Genomic DNA, 21,486 nt, shown 5'->3' on the forward strand with positions numbered 1-21,486 from the left:
CACTTATCTAGGGCCCTCCATGTCCTTATTCCAGTGATCAGTTCCCTTATGTGTGTTTTCAATCCGATGGTTCGCCTCTCATCCAAGTCTCGGTCTGTGTAATGTAGCCTGTGGTTGCCCTGCAAGGCTTTGGTTCTTGACAGGTCTACCATGTACTTGCCTGCTAGTTCCACTAATTTCTCATGGGTTGCTCTCGCCTTTCGAGTTACGTCCTTTGCCATGAACAGAATTTCCCCCTGCTCATACATGTCTATTCTTTCTAAGGACAGGGTACCGTCTACCATGTCATCCAGATCTGACTTTAGGCTGGAGACATCGAGTCTTTTGGCTTTTAATTCTGCTCGCAATATCTCCTTCGAGGGAGGTTCACAGGTGTCTCTTCCATCCCAACTCCGGGCCCTTCGTTTAGGTTCGGGAGAGTTGGGGAGTGCTCTCTCTCGTTCCCATCTCTCCAGATCCCATGCTCGGCCATCCGATCTTGGAAGATGATGGAACACAGGCTTGTTACCCCCTATCTTACTCTGTCCGTTCTCTCCTCTTTTCTCACAGTAGGACTCCCTGTTATTCTCCCTTCGGTCCCCATCCTCTCTTGGCCTTGTATCACTCAGTATCTGATACGATCCTTCCTGATTTCCCATATTCCCTGGGCTGCGCTCATGTCCGTCATCACAGGGACTATGGTGCGGCCTTTCGCAACTCCCACTCTGCTCTCTATTGTTTGGTACGCAGTGGATACACTTAAAGCTGTCTCTGTACTCCTGAGCCCTTCTATCTTCATCACTACATATTGGGCGAGACACCCCCCCGTTTTCCAGGTCTGATCTACCTCCACTCCGGGCCCAATGGGTGCCTCTCCTACTGTCTCTCTCCCTCCCGTCCCACTCCGGACTGCTCTCTCCAGCCCCGCAGTGAGTCCGGGTTCTGCTGTCCCGACTTTCCCTTTCACCTTCCGCCGCTATGATGTTCTTATGAGCCTCAACTGCCTCATCCCATTTCTTCATGTACTCGTTTAACTCTTGAAAGGATTTCCGTCCTGGTCCCCTCATATCCTCTGGATATCTAATGTCCCCCAGATCTCCCGTTCCGTGCACTGGGGTGCTCCAATCTCTTGGTATCGGCAACTGACTTGGGGAGTTGATCGTATCATTCCTCCTTGCCATCTCTGCTCTTTCTCTGTCCCCCCGTACCCGTTCCTCTCCTCTAGCTCTCTCTGGATCATATATCGATACTATAGGACCTATGGTAACAGGTACTTGTAGTGCATCAGGTAACGCGTAGGATGTGGCACACTCCATTTCTGGCGCTCTTTGCACCACAAACCTCCCGACCACCTGTTGCACCTGACTAGGCTGGGACAGTTCTTTCTTTGCAGCAGGATCCCATTCGGAACTGGGAAGCGGCCCATGCTCTCCTGCATTGCCCCCCCCTTTCTCGGCATCTCCTTCTGCTCTGTTATACGGAGGCGGCCTGTCTGTCAATAATCTGTTTATCAGGCTATCCTCCGTCTCGCTCTCGTCATCCTCTTCTAGGGGGCTTTTATTCCCGGGCATTTCTAACACTGGATACAATTTGTTTACTTCCATGTTGTGCGCCCTCCATCTTTTAGCATCCTCATCCCACTTGGCATCCTGTACTGCCCTTACCGAGCGTTTCACTCTTTCTTGCCGTCTGTTCATGTTCTTTTCATGCGCTGCCCTAATCCATGCATTAAGGGCTTCAAACTGTGTTGGTCTAGGCAAGGGTCTCGTAGCGGTCATAACTGCTTTTAATCTGTGTAGCACCTCTAATCTATACGTCCCGTACTTCGGGAACGTGAGTTCCTCATTTCCATCTGTCATCTTACTCCACTCTGAGATCCACATAATTGTGTGCAGCCCAACATTTACCCCCATGTAATGAGCTGGCGTACCCTCCGGCGGGGCTTCTTCCCCTTCATACGATCCCCTACGTTCTCTTTTAAACAGCGTTCTTAACCATTTAAAACACTTCATAATTACGCGCAAGATTTCCAGCTTGAATACTCTGTTTACTTCCTGATGACAATCCACCAATCCTAGCGCGGCTTTGCTAGCTGGCCTATCGCAGCGCGGTCTTTCGCCGGCCGACCAATCCCAGCGCGGCACCTTCTGACGTCACTAGTCTCCGCTTCGCAGCAGCACCCCTCCTTTCTCAGCTCTCCTCGCGGTCATGCATGCGTCCCATTCATACACCGAAAAAATGACTACTTCCGACCAAGCGGTCACTTCCCTCGACTGTACGTCCACAGTCTATCTGTAATTGTCAACACAACTGACGAGATGTCTGTCGTCACTCTGATAGGTTCTTTACGCACACAGTAACTTCCGACCAGCGTCTGTTACTCGCGCACTCACTCCCCCTATCTGGTCCTTCGAGTGGTCACTGGTACCTCATGACCCCCTTCACCCTGGTTAACAATTACTTCTGAGTGTCCGATACACCCGAACCACTTAAGCTCTCCTTGAGCCTAAGATTTCCACCGGTTGCGCGCGCTCACAACCTGTTCCACAGTCTCTCTACAGTCATTCAACTCCGCCAAACATTACAACATAGATACAATACAAACACCGCAATCTTAACACGCATGACCCTTTATACTCACTCTCGACCGATACTGCTGCTTCTCTGCTTCACGTCATCCGGGCCTTCTTCCACGGGCGGTTCTTCCGTTCATCGGTCTCTAGGGGGCTTGGGGTAATCTAACCTGGCCTAGATCACCTTCCTCAAGAAGGCAACCATCCTCTATAGCTACCAACTGGAAGGGTTGAGATTTTGATCAATACCTTATCACTATCGATCTAAAACCCCGGTCTGGTCGACTGAATCTTTATTGCCTGTCATTGAGGAAATAAAGTGCATCTGTTGCCAAGTTAGCTCCCCCAGTAAAGGACTCTGCTTCGAAGAATCACAAACAACTTCTAGCTTTCAAAGATTTATTATAAGTTGCAGGTACAAGCATCTCAAGATGAGATTCACCAAATACACGGGCCCAACTACATACACGTGTTCTCTGAAAGCCCTCAGACGAACAACGGAAACTATCAATACCAGTTCTAAAAACAATAGTGCCGTTAGCATAGACACGTATTGGAATCTATCGGACATTTACAGGCGGAAGGAAATTACAGGTTAGGCTTTCCCTACCCTGCTTCTAGATGATATCCCTACTTAACCAAGTCTCAACCTATCAAAGGTGTCAGCAGTGAATGACTCCCAAAGGAAGCCACCCACTCTCAAACTCTTGGTGAAAACCTATAGTTCTCCAGTCATGACCCCTCTCTGCCTACCCATCCGCTCTCTAAAGGGTCCTCAGGCGTCTGCTCTAACTCCACCCAGGGATGCTGTCCCTAATACAAAAATACAACAACATTTAGGACGCCCCTCGTGAGACGCCCCTCACGTGGTGTAGCTTCTGGCTGTTTCCATGATGAGGCCCTGCGGTTAGAGTCGACCTTGCTTCTCAGACTCGTCTCCGGCCCGCTGATACCCCTTAAACATTCCGGAACCCTCCTCCATGTCTGGTCCATTTCTTGAACAAGCTTCTATTCATTATATTAATAATTGAATACCCCCTTTTCTCTTCCAGACAGACATCTGCAGCCTACTCCCAATTCTCATGGTTTTCCAACTGCGTTGCAACATTCCCCGGCCCAGACTAATACGTATAAATCAACATTTAAAGCTTTCCAGCTCTACTACATTTTATAGCATTCAACTTCTTCTTTAATTATTAGCATGTTAGTACTCATATTCTACTGATTTCGGTAAACACATCTATAAATCAAAAAGCCTACTCATTAATACTAAACATTAGTGCAATCCACATTATGCATTTTAATCGCCTTCCCCCTCCCGCCTTGCTCAGGCCCTGAGGCCTACCACATTTCAACGTTTCCGTATGCCATCTTACATTTTAGCAGCTACACAACATGGATTCAGGAATAATCACGCTTAATAAACCTTATAACTTCACACATTTCTGAATTAGTTCCACTTCTATTTAAACTTCTATATTTAACTACACATTTCAGAATATAACTTTGAATACTACCAGCACTCATGGCATTTCTCTTCATGATTTGTGCTTACTACGTGTAAGTGTGATGCATTTCTACATTTTGGTCAGTTTGCGCTCTCTCAGTTCGTACAACCGGGCCTTCTCAGGAGCGGCTCCAAGAATATGGAACTCTCTCCCACCCGACATAAGAAGAATCCCCTCACTGATCCGCTTCAAAAATGATGCCAAAACCTTCCCTATGGGCAAATTTCTTGGCTAATATTGCCTCAACTACTTCTATGACCCGACCTATGGCCGTCCACTACCTCCCTTCTGACTACCGGGTCACCTGAAGCATCAGAAACATGGGACCTGGTCCGAATAATTATGAACATATTCTGTAAATATGGTATCTCGCTTTGAGTAATTGGTTATGTAAACTGTAAATACATGCTCCTCTTTACCTTATGTATCCGGCACCCCTTCCCCTTACTATTAGAGCTGTAATTGGTCGATTCTAAGTCTGTCTGTATATTGCTTTGCTCTCCTGTAAAGCACTCTGATACCCTAACGGGTAAAGTTCACGCTCTATAAAATAAATAAATAAATAATTCCATTTGCACTGGTTTTATACCCAATCCCATGTCACTGATTATAAACGTAATTCAGTGTGCATATGTTGTGCCTGTTTCCATCCATTTCATGTGATCAGATTGTATCAACTTATTCCTGATTCTATGTGTACAGGTTATTTTTGTAATTCTCGGATGCATAAACCCATCTATAACCAGTCCACACCCACCATCATAGGAAGACTCCCAGCACTGTCCCAAATGGTATTGTACTAGAATATCATGGCCTCAATATTGTATGACAAAAACATTGTGTCCTAAATGTTAGTTACAAAACTATTGCCCTATTGAGTTAATAATAACTACATGCAAAGAAACCATTTTTTAGTACATGCTATTTATGCTACTATATGTTTTTTAGATAATAGTGTTTATATCGAGATTCTGACATAGAACTATCCCAAACATGACAGAAGTTACTGGAAGATAACAAAACCATGCGGGAGCTAAACCATTATCCATTAGTGGATCTGGACAGGAATAGCATTCTAATACATCAAAAAAGCCAAAACCTTAAGACAGAGATGATCAGTGCCGGTGAAACTAAAAAGAAAGAAAATCAACATCCAAGACGTAATAAAAGAATCAAAACAACAAATTATTATGTTTTAGAAATGTCATTGTATTCTATGGTTTCACTCCATGGTTCCTGTCGTGCTGCCAGATGACATCAGAATCCTCAGCAAGAACAGCACATCACAAACAGGAGAAGAAACTGCCCCGGTGCACACATCCATTCTGGGTTTGAGACAAGCTTAAATAGCGATTCATAGCGAATCGCTATTAAGGGCTCGCAAAACGGGATTCATGTAGGAATATGCAAAAAAAATGTGATTCCTTACAATTCCTTATTTGCGATTAGCTAATTCCTAATCGCAAATAAGGAATAACTCCCCATTCATTCCTATGGGCCAAAAGGCCCATAGGAATGAATGGGGAGCATTCCTTATTTGCGATTAGCAATTTCCTAATCGCAAATAAGATAGCGATTTGAAGGGTGCCAGGGGTGTCCACAGGACACCCTGTAGCACCCCTCAAATGAAATTTTACACATGTGTTGCACACACACATGTCCAAAGGACATGTGTGTGTGTAACATGCAACTCAGAAAAATGCATTAAAATGCATTTTTCTGAGTTTTCGCAATTTACCACAAGGTCTGACCTCGCGGTAAATTGCGCCTAGAAATTGCGAATTCGCAAAAAAAAAAAGGATGATGAATTGCATTTAAGGAATCTCAAATAGAGATTCCTTAAATGTAATTCCTCGCAAAATTGTGAGATCGCAATTAGCGATTTTTACATTTGGGATGCTGAATCCCAAATGCAAAAATCGCTCTCGCAAAGGGCCAGATTCCCAGAATCTGGCCCTTTGCGAGCGCAAAAAAGCTTGATGAATCAGGCTGTTAATTCTTAGGTTCTTGATGGAAAGGAGAAACCAATGCAAGATCTCATCAGCACTGAGGACAAGTCAGGCTTCCTCAGCTGGCACATGAGTGAAAGCTTATGGCTGAACACATGCTTGACTGATGTTCCACTCTGCATCAATTTGCAAACCTTAACATCTCTTAATTTTTTGTCAGGATCATTTTCTGATCCTCGGCCATGTTCAAAACATAGCTCTGAAACCGGCACACCACTTACTAACACTCACCAAACTGGGACATTTGCAGACCCCTCACAAATGTGAAGAAAAATAGACTACAGATATGTATTTTGTAAAAAAAAACACAATCCGTATCTACTCCTCAGATTCTGTCTTGTTACTAACACTTCATTATAGTACATGAGTGTAGCGATATTGTACAGTATTAACACTCAACCAGTATCCTAGTTTACATTTATAAGCCTAAACTATAGGGCTCACTGTGCAAACAGGAGCAAACAATCTCCCACAAGGGATGGGGTTATGGTTGCGTTTTCAGGAGGTCTAGATGCCATAAGATAATAATAATAAACATTCTAGTTACAAACTATAACCGTGTCCATGCATGCCTAAGGCTCATCATAAAGCGTGTAAGCAATATCAGCTGCAGAAAAGTGAAGAAGGTCAAAGCCTCCGCGGAGGGGTGCCCTCTTTTCCACTAAAACCATTGATCCCCAAATCTATCAGAACTTCTTCTAAAAACCTGAAGCATCAAATCCTCAAAGAACACCCAGAGAATCCATTCCTGGCCACTACATCTGCAACAGGAATGGGAAATTGAAAAAACAACCTACTATATTGCTCGTATAACCCAGAAACCTCGAAGGAAATACTTTAAATCCTGCATATCACACACCAAGCCAAAATTCCTCATGGACACAAACTCACAATTGCACCATACTCCAACATCAAAGTTGAACTAACAATTTCCATTTTCAATAATGGCAATAATATGGTGCAAATTTTTGACTCCAATCTAAAACTCTTTGACATGCCTTTCCAAATGTTCCTGAATGTCCTAAAAATATTAGCTTCATAAATCTACTGCCTCCTGTCTACCTGCCTCCAGCAAGGTCTCAGAGACCAGCTAAAACACAGTGGCTGGGACTGTCAGCCCTCTCTAGATGTTAATACAGCATCCACCCTAATTGAAACTTCACCCATTACTCCTACTAACATTCCAATTCATGTGAAGAACCCCTCAACCTTCCTTCATGAGCAAGAAAAATCCCACTCCACCTGACTTCCACCTCACCTAAAAAAACAACACCCTGCTCCCCTCCTGCCCCTATAATCATCTAACCCTGTCTCCCCACTATTGCAATGATAAAGTCCATCCGGTTCCTCAGAACGCGTCAAATAATTGCCAGATTAGCAATCTGATCCCCCCAAACCATAGTGCCATTCGTGCGGCTTCCGAACCCCACCAGGTGCAATTTATTGGCTCCCCTCCCAGAGGGTAAATATGATCTTCTACTCATGTCACCAGGGCTGCAAAATCATGACACACTATTAGGAAAAATAGATTTTCTTATGAGAGAACAATCATATACACTCTATGGCTCCAATCAAACCAGATTTTATGTTTTCTCACAAAAACACTTATTTAACACACACAAACCAAACTGCCTTAAAAAACAGATTACCTTCCCTCATCTGACAATTATGTCTTGGATCAGCATCTCCTCTCTTAAGGGTAGTACCATACCCCTGCCCTTTAACTAGGACATCCTTGACCTGTGACAAATCTAGATCACAGTCAAAAACAAGAAAGCAGACATTCTAAACCCTCACCCACCCCATAACAGTAGGATAGAGAAGCTGATGAAATACCCACCCTCTCCACCCTTCCCACTATATCCCCTGCTGCTCTCTAAAATGAATCCTTCACAGCTGCAGATCAGCGTTAAACACCATATTGAGATAGCAGATCTAATTTTTTTTAAAGCATTGATCTGCTCTTCTTCATAGAGACATGGCTGTACACATTTTATCAACCAGTCTTTAACTTCCACGTCCACTGGCATACTTTATAATGCTCCTTGACCATCAACAAAAAACAGAGGCAGAGCGTGGCCAGCATACACGGAAACTCCATTCAAATTAAAGAACTGAAAAGAGTCTTACCAAATCCTTCAAACGTCTCTTGATTGAATTTAAAACAACTAGCATCACTGCCGCAAACATTCTCCTAACATACCATTTTCTCAACTACAGCCACTCTTTCCTGAAAGATTTATCAACTAATCACAACTCATTCACTCTCAGCATTTAACAATATCTTCTAAAGGGACTTCAATCTCCACTGGGGAGACAACTTTGACATGGTAGTCTATCATTTATCCTATTTCCTTACAAACACTGATGTTAAACTGTTATGTGACGCACCAACACAAGACTAAATTTCAATTCTTAATCCTATAACAGCTAAAGAAGTTCTGATAGAAATGATGAAACCTATCCTGTTGGATAACAGTATTTATCTACATACCCACCTCCAAAACTATAACCACTAGTGAACACAAGAGACCTAAAATCTGGGTTAGGGACATTATGAACATCAATGTCTCATCTCTAGCAACCAAAGTCTCCTCAGCCTCAGACAAAAACTAAAGAATTCAGCACCTTGGTACACCAAACAAATTAACAAAGATAGCAACTTCTTCTGAACATTAAAATGCATCAGGTGCTAAATACCAATAAAAACAACCTTGGAACCCTGTGCCTAGAGCCCAGAGAACACAAAGTAAGATGTGTGCACTGAAATCCTCTTCTTCAGAATAGAAACACATCATGCCATAAAACAACTAAAAGAATGATATGAAATCGTCACACAGACCACTTACCAATCTACTTCTCCTCTGATGAACTGCCATAAGGGACAGAGCGCAGGATTATCATGATTTTGGTGAGGAGAAAAATCCACAAAATTATGTCCTCCCTTCCAAATATTAAAATCTCTAACTTTGCCCAAGACCACTAAACAACATCCATGACGTCAGCAGTAACATGCTCTTCTTTCAAAGAAGACTGTTTAAATGAAGTGGCCGAAGCTATGACGAGTATCAAACCCTATTTCCAGATAACATATCCGATTTCCCGGTTAATTTTAAAAGACCTATGCACATTGATATATCCAGACTGGATTTACCTTATTAACCGGGGTGGCCCAAATGTTTCTTTCCTTCTGTGGAATTTGTGGAATTTTTGTCACTCCATGTTACTCTGTAACACAGAGTCTTAGGATAATTCCATCAATTGCCATCTAGCTGAATTTTTCTCCCACAAGGCTCCAGAAAATGCAAGCTGGTGAGCACGAGCGGGAGTTGGCATTCTCTAGTGTGGTTTTCTAAACGCTTGATTCAGCGGAGTTCCGACAACGGGCAGAAAATATGCAGCTCATGCCGCTCACATTGCATTATATTGCTGGTAGCGCAAGCAGTAGTTAAAAATCAGCACCAATGTCACCATACATTGTGCAAAAGTGTGCGGCCATTCGAGTTGATTTTGCTACCACTCGAGTAGAAAATCTATTAGAGCGGCAGCAAAAATGACCGAGAGGAAGCACTCTGACCGCCAACGCTCACGACCACCCCTGACTGCCCCCCAAATTAGAAAACCACGCTAGGTGACTCTAAATCTCCCTCACAAGTTCACATTTTCTGGAGCTTCATGGACGATTGATGGAATCTGGCTGCAACTCCACGTTAAAGAGTAACGCGGAGTAACCAAAATGTTGCCAATTTGGAATAAACATCCTGCCCACCCCTAATTAAGACATCAATGAAACATGGTGCATTACCAAAAGGTATACAACTAGGGCAAGTCCTCCCTTGCCTAACAAAACCTAGAGCATGTCCTGAAGCCCTGAATAACTATTGCCCAGTAACTTCTCTCTCATTCATAACTATATCATAGAGAACTGTGTAGCCTCCTACCTCAACTATCTTATGATAAAAAATGATGTACTGTATGACCTCTAGTCTAGCTTCACAGCCGGCTGGAGTACAGAAACAGCCATGATGCTAATAATTGATGATAAACTACGCATTCTAGATAATGGAGACTCTTACCTTCTCATCCTGCTATACTGTTTGACCTCTCCACAGCATTTGATAGTGTCAGTCATAACTCCCTCGTCACAGTGGTTCCCTTCCAGGTACACTGAGGGGCATATTTGCAAGGGATTATCACAACCAGAACGCCACTTCTAGAGACATTCTGGTGGCAATATCCCCTTCTCCATATTTTCAATCCAGCGTCAAGCCACTTAACGTGGCATAAAGCGACCTTGTAAATCAGTCCCCTTTTCACACTTCACTTACCATGAAAGGGGTGTGCAATGAGTGTTGCAGTGGGCGTTCCGCCACAACACCCATTGCTTTTTGACACTGCCCCATATTTGCAAAGACGGGGCAGCACAAAAAACTAAGACCAGGGAATACCTGGTCCTAGACTGGCGATACGAGGAGAAAACATACATTTCTCCTCGTATTTTGTTCTTTCTATATGTGCAAATGTATTTTGACATTGAGAGGCAATTTACTGGGAGCCTGTCTCATTAAAGCAGAAAATGAAAGACGCCTTTATTTATCTGTCTGAGTCAACACTCAGCATTCAGCCCGAACCGTCGAACACAATTAAAATAGTTCCCATGTGAAGCTGGGCTAGCTTATCTCCGAAGGTTGTAAAAGCCTCTGAGCAGACTGTGAGACTGCATACCTCGAAGACAAGGCACAGTGCGACTGTTTAAGTGCCAGGACGGCTCAGATCGTTTAAGAAAATTCCAGTTAACAAGTTTCCGTTGTTCTTCACTGATTTCACTAAATATCCTAGGGGCACTGACCAAGCACGCAACTGCTGTTGTAAACTGTTCATTTGTTTCTGGTTGTATCTTGGAATGTCAACAAGTGAAATGTGTAACTGCAATAAATGATGGACGGAATTCTGAATGATTCAGACATTCTCCCCCAGTCAGGAGATCTGGGTTAAATCTATTGTTCTATTGCCCACTACATCACCCTAGTTTGGATCAAGCCATATGCAAATCAGTCTTGACCCTGTGCCTCATGGGAACAGTCCAGACCGAACTCCCAAGCCAGCTATTCCCTGGACCGGAAACAAGCATCCTGGGACCGGTTTCAGGGTATGTCACCCTTCATCAGCCAGGCTAGCTTGAATCCGGTGGCACCATGGGCAAGGGACCCACATCTGGGCATACCCAGCCCACTTAGGGCGAAAGGTGTAACTGCAACAAATGATGGACGGAATTCTGAATGATTGAGACATTCTCCCCCAGGCAAGAGATCTGGGTTAAATCCAGTGTTCTTTTGCCCACTACGTCACCCCAGTTTGGACCCAGCCATATGCAAATCAGCCTTGACCCTGTGCCTCATGGGAACAGTCCAGACCGAACTGCTAAGCCAGGCCCTCCCTGGACCGGAAACAAGCAACCTGGGACTGGTTTGAGGGTATGTCACTCTTTATCAGCCAGGCTAGCTTGAATCCAGTGGCACAGTGAGCAAGGGTCCCATGTCTGGGCATACCCATCCCACTTAGGGCAAAAAGTGTATCTGCAACAAATGTTGGAGTGAAATGTCTCCTTTTTCTGTTGAACGAATGCAGTGGAACTACTAAAAAGCACGTGCCACAACTGGATCAAAAAATAATAATAATCTGTTACAGGTCAACTGAAATTTTCACTAATGATATATAAAGCAGGAAGTGTAGTATTAGTGTCTGTGTGTCTTAGTAGAGGTTTTGGATTGGCAAGAGTCCTCCACTTGGCTTTTGGCCACTACAGTCAAAGGCCATGCCCAGAGATTTCCATGACTTCCTGTTCTGCTTTCTGGCATATCATTTTTTAATGTAGCTGACTTTTTTGTCCCTTAAACATTTCAAAATTGACTTAAGTTGAAGCCTTGAATAGGTAAATGCTTATCCCATGGTCGTGGCATACATATTTTCAGAAGCAATACAATATGCCATGGGAAGATGTCTGAATGAGATAAACACTACCTCTGACTTCATCTGTGAACCTTAAGTCATGAATCCTCAGGCTCCCACTCATCCAAAATTCATAAACTGAGCACCATAACACTGGGTATAAGCAACGCGTGTTACGCGCTGTGCTTAGAAATGGCAGCGGTCCAGTATGAAGTACCACACTCAAACAAACTATCATCATTAGAGGCACAATGGCAGCCAGAAGTCAGTGAAATGATACAGAATCTCAGTGTATGGGAGGATTTTGTTTCACTTACTAGTTCTTAATATGTGAGATCTTCTGCTTTTTCTGGTTCTGGTCACCTCAATAACGGACATACATGCAGCACTGGATGCCAAATAAAAAACAACACGCACAAACACACACACACACACTTTTAAGACGTTCATTATGCTCTTTTTGCTCTACACTAGTGGTCTCTCAAAAGACTGGTATTTAAAGATGAGCCATTGTGCTGGGCTGAGTCTATGCAATTTGTACTCATGAGGTTTCCAAGTATGTGTCTTAAGGAAGGGTCCTGTGTCCTAGTATTTAGACGCTAAGAAACTCTTGTTACATCTTTTATGCCGCCAGGTCCTCCAGTACTCCTATCGTCATCATCAGATTGTAACATTAACTTCTCCAAGCTGGTGGATGGGAGGGGACGGTGTGGGTGGGCATCTGCCATCATAAGCAGCTTTTAGACATCACTGAATCACATTACAATTAAATTCAAGTCCATGTGCACAGGGGGATTAAATGGCACAAAGTATCCGTTTGAAAGTGTCAGGAAGTCATATGTAGGTTGTTCTCCAGTGAAATGGGGCGTGGCATTTGTTCAGGTAAAATACAACACTTCCCACAATAATTCAGGAGCCAATGAAACATACAAGATCAATATAGATGCTAGGCCTAGGTGTGTCATGTTGCCCACTAACAGTCAATGGAGATAATGCTTATGGACTATCATCCTAAGCACCATACTCCCCACGACCCATATTTCTGGAGTTACATGGAAGTCTGTGATTAGTTTGAGACTGTGCTAAGATTTTTAAAAGCTCACCTAGCAAAACATAAGATCTTTGCAAAATGTGCAACACATATTGACCTTTCAAAAAGACTTCTCCACTTCCAAGACTAAAAAATACACAAATGTATCGACTTAAGTAGTGTTTATCTTACAAAATAATGTTAAAATTCACTCCAAAAACAAATAATCCATGTTGGTCTGTGCTAAAATCCTCTATAAAGGTTCTTCCCTCCTCTTTGTTGGCTCCTTTCATCTAAACATATCCTCAAGGATAGTTTGGGTAGTAGGGTAGCTCCCCACTGAATGGTTAACACAGAGAAATAGGTTGAAGAATACAGTAAAAAACAAGCATTTGCAATGCAATAGGTCTCGCATTTTCGAGAGTTTGAGCTATTGGCATTGTAAATGACAATGCCTTTTATTTATGTGTTGTTTCTAAAACAGATAAATAAAATGCATTGTGATTTACATTGCCAATAGTTAAACTTTCGCAAATGCAAGACTTATTGCATTGCAAGTGTGTTTGTCGCCTGTGCTATTAAAAAAAAAGTGTAAGGAGAGACTTTGTCCTGCTTTCAAGAGCAGGCAGGAAAATGCTATTTGAGAAAATAGTGCTCAGAGGTTGTAATTAAAGCCTACTGAACAACAACACACGTAGCAGGGGGTGTCGCCATGGGAGTTACAAAATGAGACAATCGGTACTAAGGAGGCAGTACTAAGCCTATTAACCAATGGACAGCCACAGTTTACAGTGGACAATGACACATATGGGCAGAGAGTGAGTGGAGCTTCAAGTCCATATCTGAAGACAGCATGCCTCGCAGAGCAGCGTATGCGTTTCCCAGGCTCAACCTAAAAACACCTGCAGTTTACATTTACTGAAAGTCCTATGCATTGCTTTCAGGCGCACTGGGTCATTAAGCGCTAAACATAGGTGATTGCATTTTTTCCTTTAAATGATTTCACACTGCATTTCTTTCTTTCATGTCTCCATTTCATGCACAGGGAAGTCCATCAGCCTCATAATGGATGATTACAGTGGCTCTGCGGACAGCCACCAGGCAGTTCAGGGGCGACCGCAAGCCATCAAGTGTGGCTGGCTACGCAAGCAAGGAGGCTTCGTCAAGACCTGGCACACGCGGTGGTTCGTTCTGAAGGGGGACAAGCTCTATTATTTCAAAGATGAAGATGAAATGAAACCATTGGTAAGTCAAAAGAAAAACATGCAATACGTAAATTGAGATTGTTTTGGCAAAAAAGAATTCATTGTTGGATTATGTTTTCACAATGATCGGTTATCAATTTTGGCATGATTCAATATATCAAGTGGTCCACTCTGAGGAGAAAAAGAACAGAAAGCCTACTGGAAATGAGTATTGGAAATTGAGGGTCATACTATATTCTGACTATTCCTAGAATAATTGTCCATGTTAGGAAGCTGGAAACCATCATGTCAGTTTCTTCTTTTGCTGACCTATGGAGAGCCAGTGAATCCTACCAGCTCCTCAGAGCAGTATAATTCCACCTGAATTTCCCACTCCGGGGCTCCAGTTTTATTCCGATGTTTATACTGATTTGTCTCTTCTAGGTTTTGCCTTAGTTGTGGGATACTATAGAATGGCTTTTTCTTAGTTTTCAGTTATGATTCTGCTGCTGGTGTGTCCCAGTTCCTTGGATGCTCAGTGATCCATTGTATGACTTTAAAGCATCTCATAAATCAAATTCTCCTGTCTGAGCTCCATCAGTTATGCTTGGATTGTCTGAGCCATAAGCCCTTGGGGAGTTAAATGCAGTAGCTCTGCATCTGTTGTGAACAATCTACAGTTGTCAGTATTGTTTAAGTGTCTTGGCTCTGTCGCAACACCACCATATAAAAGGAGGAGGCATTTATCAGGCAGCCCATGCCCACATTTATGATCATGTATAGATACTGCATTAATATTGACTCCTGGCATTAACAGCACTGACCATCTCCTCAGAGAATAATTTGTAAAAATAATAAGTGCAGTTGTTGAATAATTAACTTAGGAGCGTGCTGTTGGAAAGGTCGATTGCTGTGGCTGCCATTATACCAAGACTATCTAATCTTGAATCCACCGCATGCCCCTTTTTGTCCACCACCCTACGCTTCTCACTTTATCTTATTTTTGCACGTTTTGTTTCATCACTGTTTACTTCCTTTGTCACGGTTTTCCTATTTTTCTTTCCCTTCTATATTTCCCTTTTTCTGCCTTTCTCCTAGTCAGGGCTCGAGTTGGGGTACCACAGTGTCCCCCCACTTTTTTTACCGGGTAGACGCCGTCCCCCCTGCCAAACAGCTGGACTTCACTCTTTGGCCTCTCTTGGACGAGACCGGAGCTCACAGCACGCTGCTCACGAGCTGACTTTTCAGATGCAATGGCATCTAAGGGGTGAGCGAGGGGAGGCAATGAGCCCGGTGGTGCAAGCCACCTTTCATGATGTCACTTCCTGTTGTGACGTCACTTCCGGTGACAGTGTCCCCCCCACTTCTTTTTTTAGGACTTGTGCCCTACTCCTAGTCCCCATTAATGAGTCCTGATGCCTACCACCTGCAACCACCAACACAAATAAAGCACTGTGAACACTGGAGTGTGGTCAAGGGGCAATACCACTGTAGCTTTGGGGAGGGCCTTAACTGAAAAAGGCACGTCTAATACAACCATTTACTGATCTGTGACTCAATGGTGTTCAAAGTCCACCTATTGCACGCTAAATAAATTGAGTGTGTCCCTTCTCCCTTCCATATTTCAGTGGGGATATTTGAGTTCATGCACTATCTATTATTTTTATTTTAACAAGCTGAGAGAAGTCAAGAATACTTATTCTAGTCATGCACTGCAGAGGATTTGCTCTGCACACGCCTACATATAGATCAGTCTGTCTTCTCCAAGATAGATGTTTATCAGACGTCTTTTTTCCACCTCACTTTAGAGGGCTCGCTGCACCTTTAATCCTTTGAAGAGAATTTGGTGATGTGCAGCCCTTGGTTACATTCATTGATTTTGCAAGGTGTTTGAGAGCAGGATTCATTTATCATCCTAGCGAGAAAAGCAACGCAGATGTTGACAGAGGGATGTGCCGGATGTTCGCCTGCCAGTGATCAATTAAAATGAATGACAGTTGCCTTGCAGACGGTCTGTTTTGGCTACAGCTGCATGCGTTTGCCTTAAATATCTGTTTAGTAAATTAAAACCATAATTGCATACACCACCAACTTTAATGACATAACTTGATGATATAGACTAAGATGCTGTGGCAATAAATGGTCTTTAACAAACTGTTCCATATGGAAAGTGAGATGGGATGTCAAGATCAATGGCATTTTTTAAAAGCTTTGCTTCCAGTTTTTAAAATTTTAGGATTTGAGTGTGGTCAGGTTTAGGTATTCTTAGCATATCAGGTTAGCTATGCTTGCAGTAATGACAACTGATGCCACCCCTCCTGGAGATCTCTTTAGGGAAAGACCAAGTACTGCTGTATCTTATTAGCCAAATCAACTTGCCAAGCAGCACAGATGAGATCAGACAATTTCAAGATCCCGTTTTGAAGATCAAAATAGAGATGAACATTTGTTGTATCTATTACATATGTGCTATGCTGAATACAGTGAAATTGTTCTCTTTCTAACCAATAGAGGACCTCAGTTAGTGACTACAAAGACATAACAGTAAATATTTTTATTTTGATCTATTAAGGTTTCTAACAATGTAGTTATTGTTTTTTTTAATTTTCACTACTTGAAGCGGGTGAACTGAAAGATAACACAGCTTTTTGGAAAATAATAAATACATCTTATTTTAAAGAGGCCTCATTTTCGGCCTAAATTCCCCCTCAGTCCTGGGATAAACACTTCAGTCAGATTGATGCACAATCTTCCTTAGACTGCTTAAATGTCCCATCAGAGATGGCACAGCCTGAGCTGATATTCACCACCCCTCCCATTGAGTTGGACCTTAACGCGGTAATTCTTGCGATCACTAACAGTAGGAAAAGGGAAAGCCCTGGTCCGGACGGTGCACCCATTGATATTGGGTTACTGGCTGAGGGGGTGCAACCCTACTCATGCAGCACACACAATCCTTGTCAGAGCGAAGTCACAACCACGCCTCAAATTAAGCTGTGTTCAACCCTCTGATAGCTTGCCACAGAGTAGTTAGGATTAATTTACATGCAATGTTAAAGGGACATTTCTATTCAACGTGCACTGTGGTCTATCGAGGGGCTACCCTGACCATCATCCCATGGGTCAGAGAAGGTGTTAATGTATGTAAGGCCACGCCCTCTGCCCCAGCATTTAAAGCACAACTGCTTCTCCCACAGCGTGGTACATCTCTACTCAGCGGGGGCTGTAGACTATTGATGGACTACCTTGGCCATCATCTCTTGCTCCAGAAGAGGCACAGACATGTCCAGAGCCTTGCTCACTGCCTCAGTGATTAAAGGTGCACCTGCTTCTCCCTCAGCACTGGACGCACCCGGACTTTGCCCGGGTCAGGAGTGGGCTCGTCCAAGCCATTTAGGGCCTGTTGGAGGCTGGGCTGGGCCACCACCTAACGTTTATTTCAAGGTACTGGTTGGCTTTTGTCCCTTTAGTGGCAAAAGCCGTTTTGTTCTTGCTCTAAATCACGCCCGAATGTAGAACGTGAGGGGCTATTTATTGTCTTACCGTGATTTTTCTGTACTTTTCACTGATGGTGATTTAGTGGGTGGAGCTGGGTTCCTTTTTGAGATGGTATTGAAGGCTTGCAAGGCGCTTGGAGGTTTTTTGATTTGTTGGGACCACAATTAAGTGCCTACATTTTTTGTGGTGACGGGTATTTCTCTGTTCCCCATATTGCGGCAATACCATTTTAGAATGGGCAAAAGCAAGGCACTCTAGGGAGCACTAGACTCCACTAAAGCTAAAAAAATTCTTACATCGGCAGCTGATAATTGTGTAATGGATAGGATAGATAATCTGCTGGCAGAATGCGAAGAAATGTTTAATCCCACTCCCCTTTGGCCCCTACTAAATCACCACCACTTACTTTCCCACCTTCAAGCAAAGGTAACAAGCGTATTCTGCAAATGTTTGGGAAAGCAATGACTTGTGCTGCTATAGAAACTCAAACTGGAAATCCTCCGAACTCTCCCGCCTGCAACTCTGATCGCAGGGCTCATTTAACCTAGCACTTGAGTGCCAAAACTGCTATTCTGTCCTGTACATTGATGAAGAGCTTATTGAGGAGATTGGTACGAATAAGTACTATGGTGAGAATCAAGGTGTTCATAAGGTGTTGGAAAGTCTAATGGGCACAATATGTGGGTTGAGGGAGGAAGTCTCTTACCTTAAAAAAGTTGTTGACGGCTTGGAAAAAAGGTTGGTGAAGTATTAGACCAGAATGCCGCTAAACTTGAAGGGATGGCTGTGGGAGGGGTTGGGGGGGGGCAAGTGAAAGGTTGTGATGGGAACCCTCGTCCATAGTCCCTAGAGTATCTTATCCCCTGACACTAAATGAGCATGATTCCCCCGCAAAATCCAATTGAAGCGCTAGGAGGTGGGGAGACCATCTTAGAAATCTCATGATTGGGCACTTAAGAAATGATACCATCAGGAGGTTGGTTTGGGGGATTTAGTCAAAGAGGCCCCTCTGAGACTGCATTTGGATTGTCCTCAAGTCTCCTGTACCTGGGTGGTAGTTCACAAAGGTATCCATTATCGAACTTTGGTGAATACAAATCATGCTGTAGTTTATTTAAACCAGGTCCCAAAGTTGGCAGCCGGTGTAAAAGAAGATCAGGACTCCCTAATAAATAAAGTCACATACTGGTTACAGGAGGTTAGGCATTGCTGCTCAATCATCAGAAGTGATAAAACCAGAGTTGAGAGGATTGTATCTGCAGGGGGTCCCTTTGACTCAGTGAAGGTAGTCTTTATGAGTAAAGATCTCCAAGAGGGCCTACTGGACGATCAATTTGTAAATTCAATACCCACATTTTGATCAAGTACAGATCTCAAGTTGATTCTGAAGCTCAAATTGAATTAGTAAATTGTGCTGTCAGAGATGATCAGGGGAATCAATGGAACAAACTCACTTGGAATAAAGCACATACTCACAACTGATCTGGGCAGGAGTAATTGTGAAGGAGAAATTTTATATTATGAGTATGAGGCTTTGAATATGTCCACGGTCCCACAGGGTTGCGTCACTTGATTTCTTGCAGAAATGGTGATCCCTCTTCAAGGACAGTTCACGCAGATGGAACTTCCTTCTCTGAAATGGTCACCTAGAGCAGCGCTAACGTTGGCATCGATGGTCAATTTTGATCCATGAGCACCTAATGGAAGGACTCGTCAGACAGGGAAGGCAAGATTGCTTTCAATAAACTGGGTTATAGTCAAATAGACTATTTTCTAATTGACTTAAGCCTTTGGCCTTTTATGATGGATATGGTAGAATTGGATAGGTTGGACAGCGATCACAATGCTCTGTGTCTGACAGTAATGGGTAGTATGGTAGAGAAACCCCTGATTTCTGATTTCTGCCATACAGAACCATAAAAACCTGTCTGCCACCCCTTCCCAGTCTTCAGAGATGATCATGATGATCTGGGTGTCATCCGTGTAGGACGACACCTGAAAACCGGAGGAGTGCACCATTTTTGACAGGGGGTGGCGACATACAAGTTAAATAAAGTAAGGTTGCGGATGGAACACTGAAGAATTCCACAGGGAAGCTTTGAAGGTTTGATAAATGAAATACAAGTATTACTGCTTTCTGAACCATGGTGAGTGGAGCAGACTCAATTCAAACTATGAAGTAACTGCATGGGAGCACTTTTGATTTCATTGTATGATGATTTTATTCTGCCTCTAGGTTCTATTCTATGTATACTGTTTTATGTTTTGCTTCAACTTTATTGAACCTGGTGATCGAAATTAAATTATTATGATTGCAGCACTTCAAACAGTGATAAAGTGAAAACACAAAGCGAGAAAATACCCACACTAATTTAGAAGAACAGAAAACATTTTAATAAATACATCAATAGCAAAATTACAAAAATCCAATTAATAACACCAGAGATATACATGTTTAAAGATTTCAGTGCAAGTAGCGGCAAAAAGCACCAAGCGCCACCTGTGGTTATCTGGTTGTTCTAGACCAGGAAAAAGTCACAAGTTCAGACTGATTGCGATGGTGGTTGGGCTGGCTATAGGAACTCATTTAGGCACGCTGAACAGAGTATTCTGGTTGAGAAGAAATGCTGAGTCCCACGTTGAGTGTGCACCGCACACCAGAGGTGATGCGAGGTACGGGTGAGGAGATGTGTTGTGCAGTGGCGGTTCCGGGAGATGCGAAGTTCAAGGCGATGTCCTTGTGTGGAGATGCATCCTGCGCCGGCAGTTTCTATGGGCTGCATTGGGTGAAGCAATGTCCTTGCGTGGTAATGCGTCATGCATCAGCAGTTCTGATGGGCTGCTGTAAGCTATGCAAAGTCCATGTGTCGGGGAACTCCACCCATAGCAGAAGAAGTGCATCAGTTCTAGGTGTGATGCATCGAGCAGCAGATTCAATGTGCCAGTTCTGTGGGAGACAGGCTGCTGTAAACGAGGCAAAGTCTTTGCATCGGGGAAGTCCACTCTGAAGAGGAAATGAATTGGTTCTGGTGATTTTACTTCTAAGGGTCCACGACTGAGATGGCACCACTTGGGAGGGCAGGACTCACAGATGGCAGAGTCCAAATGCTGGCTTCAATGTTGTTGGAAGCCTGTTCTATCCCTGAGGCTTCTTAACAGGAGGCCAGCCAACTAGCCCTTGGAATAACTGTGGGATACTGGGTATAGAGATGCAGGTCCATTCCTTTTCACCCAGGCACACCTCTAACAAATAAGAGCTGCAGTCTGTTACTCAAATGAGCTCAAACCATCAGGTTCTGATGAGCGGTAGAGCAGGATAGGGAGTAGAAGAGGAACACACTTGAGGATTGTGGTTTGTCTACCAGAGTTAAGATTGTACTTGTTTTTCTTTCTTTCTTTCTTTCTTTCTTTCTTTCTTTCTTTCTTTCTTTCTTTCTTTCTTTCTTTCTTTCTTTCTTTCTTTCTTTCTACTTTATTATAATTATTTTTTTATAAAGTTTATATAGCGCAAACAAGATCCCGGAGGATATCAGAGCGCTTTACAATAGGATGGAAAGAAGGACATAAATGCAAGATGGAGATCAAATAAGAATAAGCAACAACACTTAACACATAATTACAGGACAATTGCGTTAGGAAGATTAATACATTCAGCAAGTATGTATCGGGTTACGAAGGGTGAACCGATATGGGGTAAGGAAGAGCAGTAACTAATGAAGGTACAATGGTTATAGGATCAAAGATTTCGAGCAGGTG

General features: G+C 43.3%; 1 protein-coding gene across 1 annotated transcript in view; it reads left to right on the top strand.

The window, feature by feature from the left end:
- Positions 1–21,486, top strand: part of ARHGAP24 (Rho GTPase activating protein 24) — a 1,593,044-nt gene that overhangs the window by 384,383 nt on the left and 1,187,175 nt on the right. Inside the window, exon 2 of the mRNA XM_086961877.1 lies at positions 14,094–14,293. Coding sequence (XP_086818003.1) covers positions 14,114–14,293 — 180 coding nt within the window. The 5' untranslated portion in view covers positions 14,094–14,113. The remainder of the gene's footprint in view (positions 1–14,093; positions 14,294–21,486) is intronic.

This window comes from Lissotriton vulgaris, chromosome 3_1 (assembly GCF_964263255.1).
Source record: "Lissotriton vulgaris chromosome 3_1, aLisVul1.2, whole genome shotgun sequence".
In the NCBI taxonomy this organism is placed as follows: Eukaryota; Metazoa; Chordata; class Amphibia; order Caudata; family Salamandridae; genus Lissotriton; species Lissotriton vulgaris.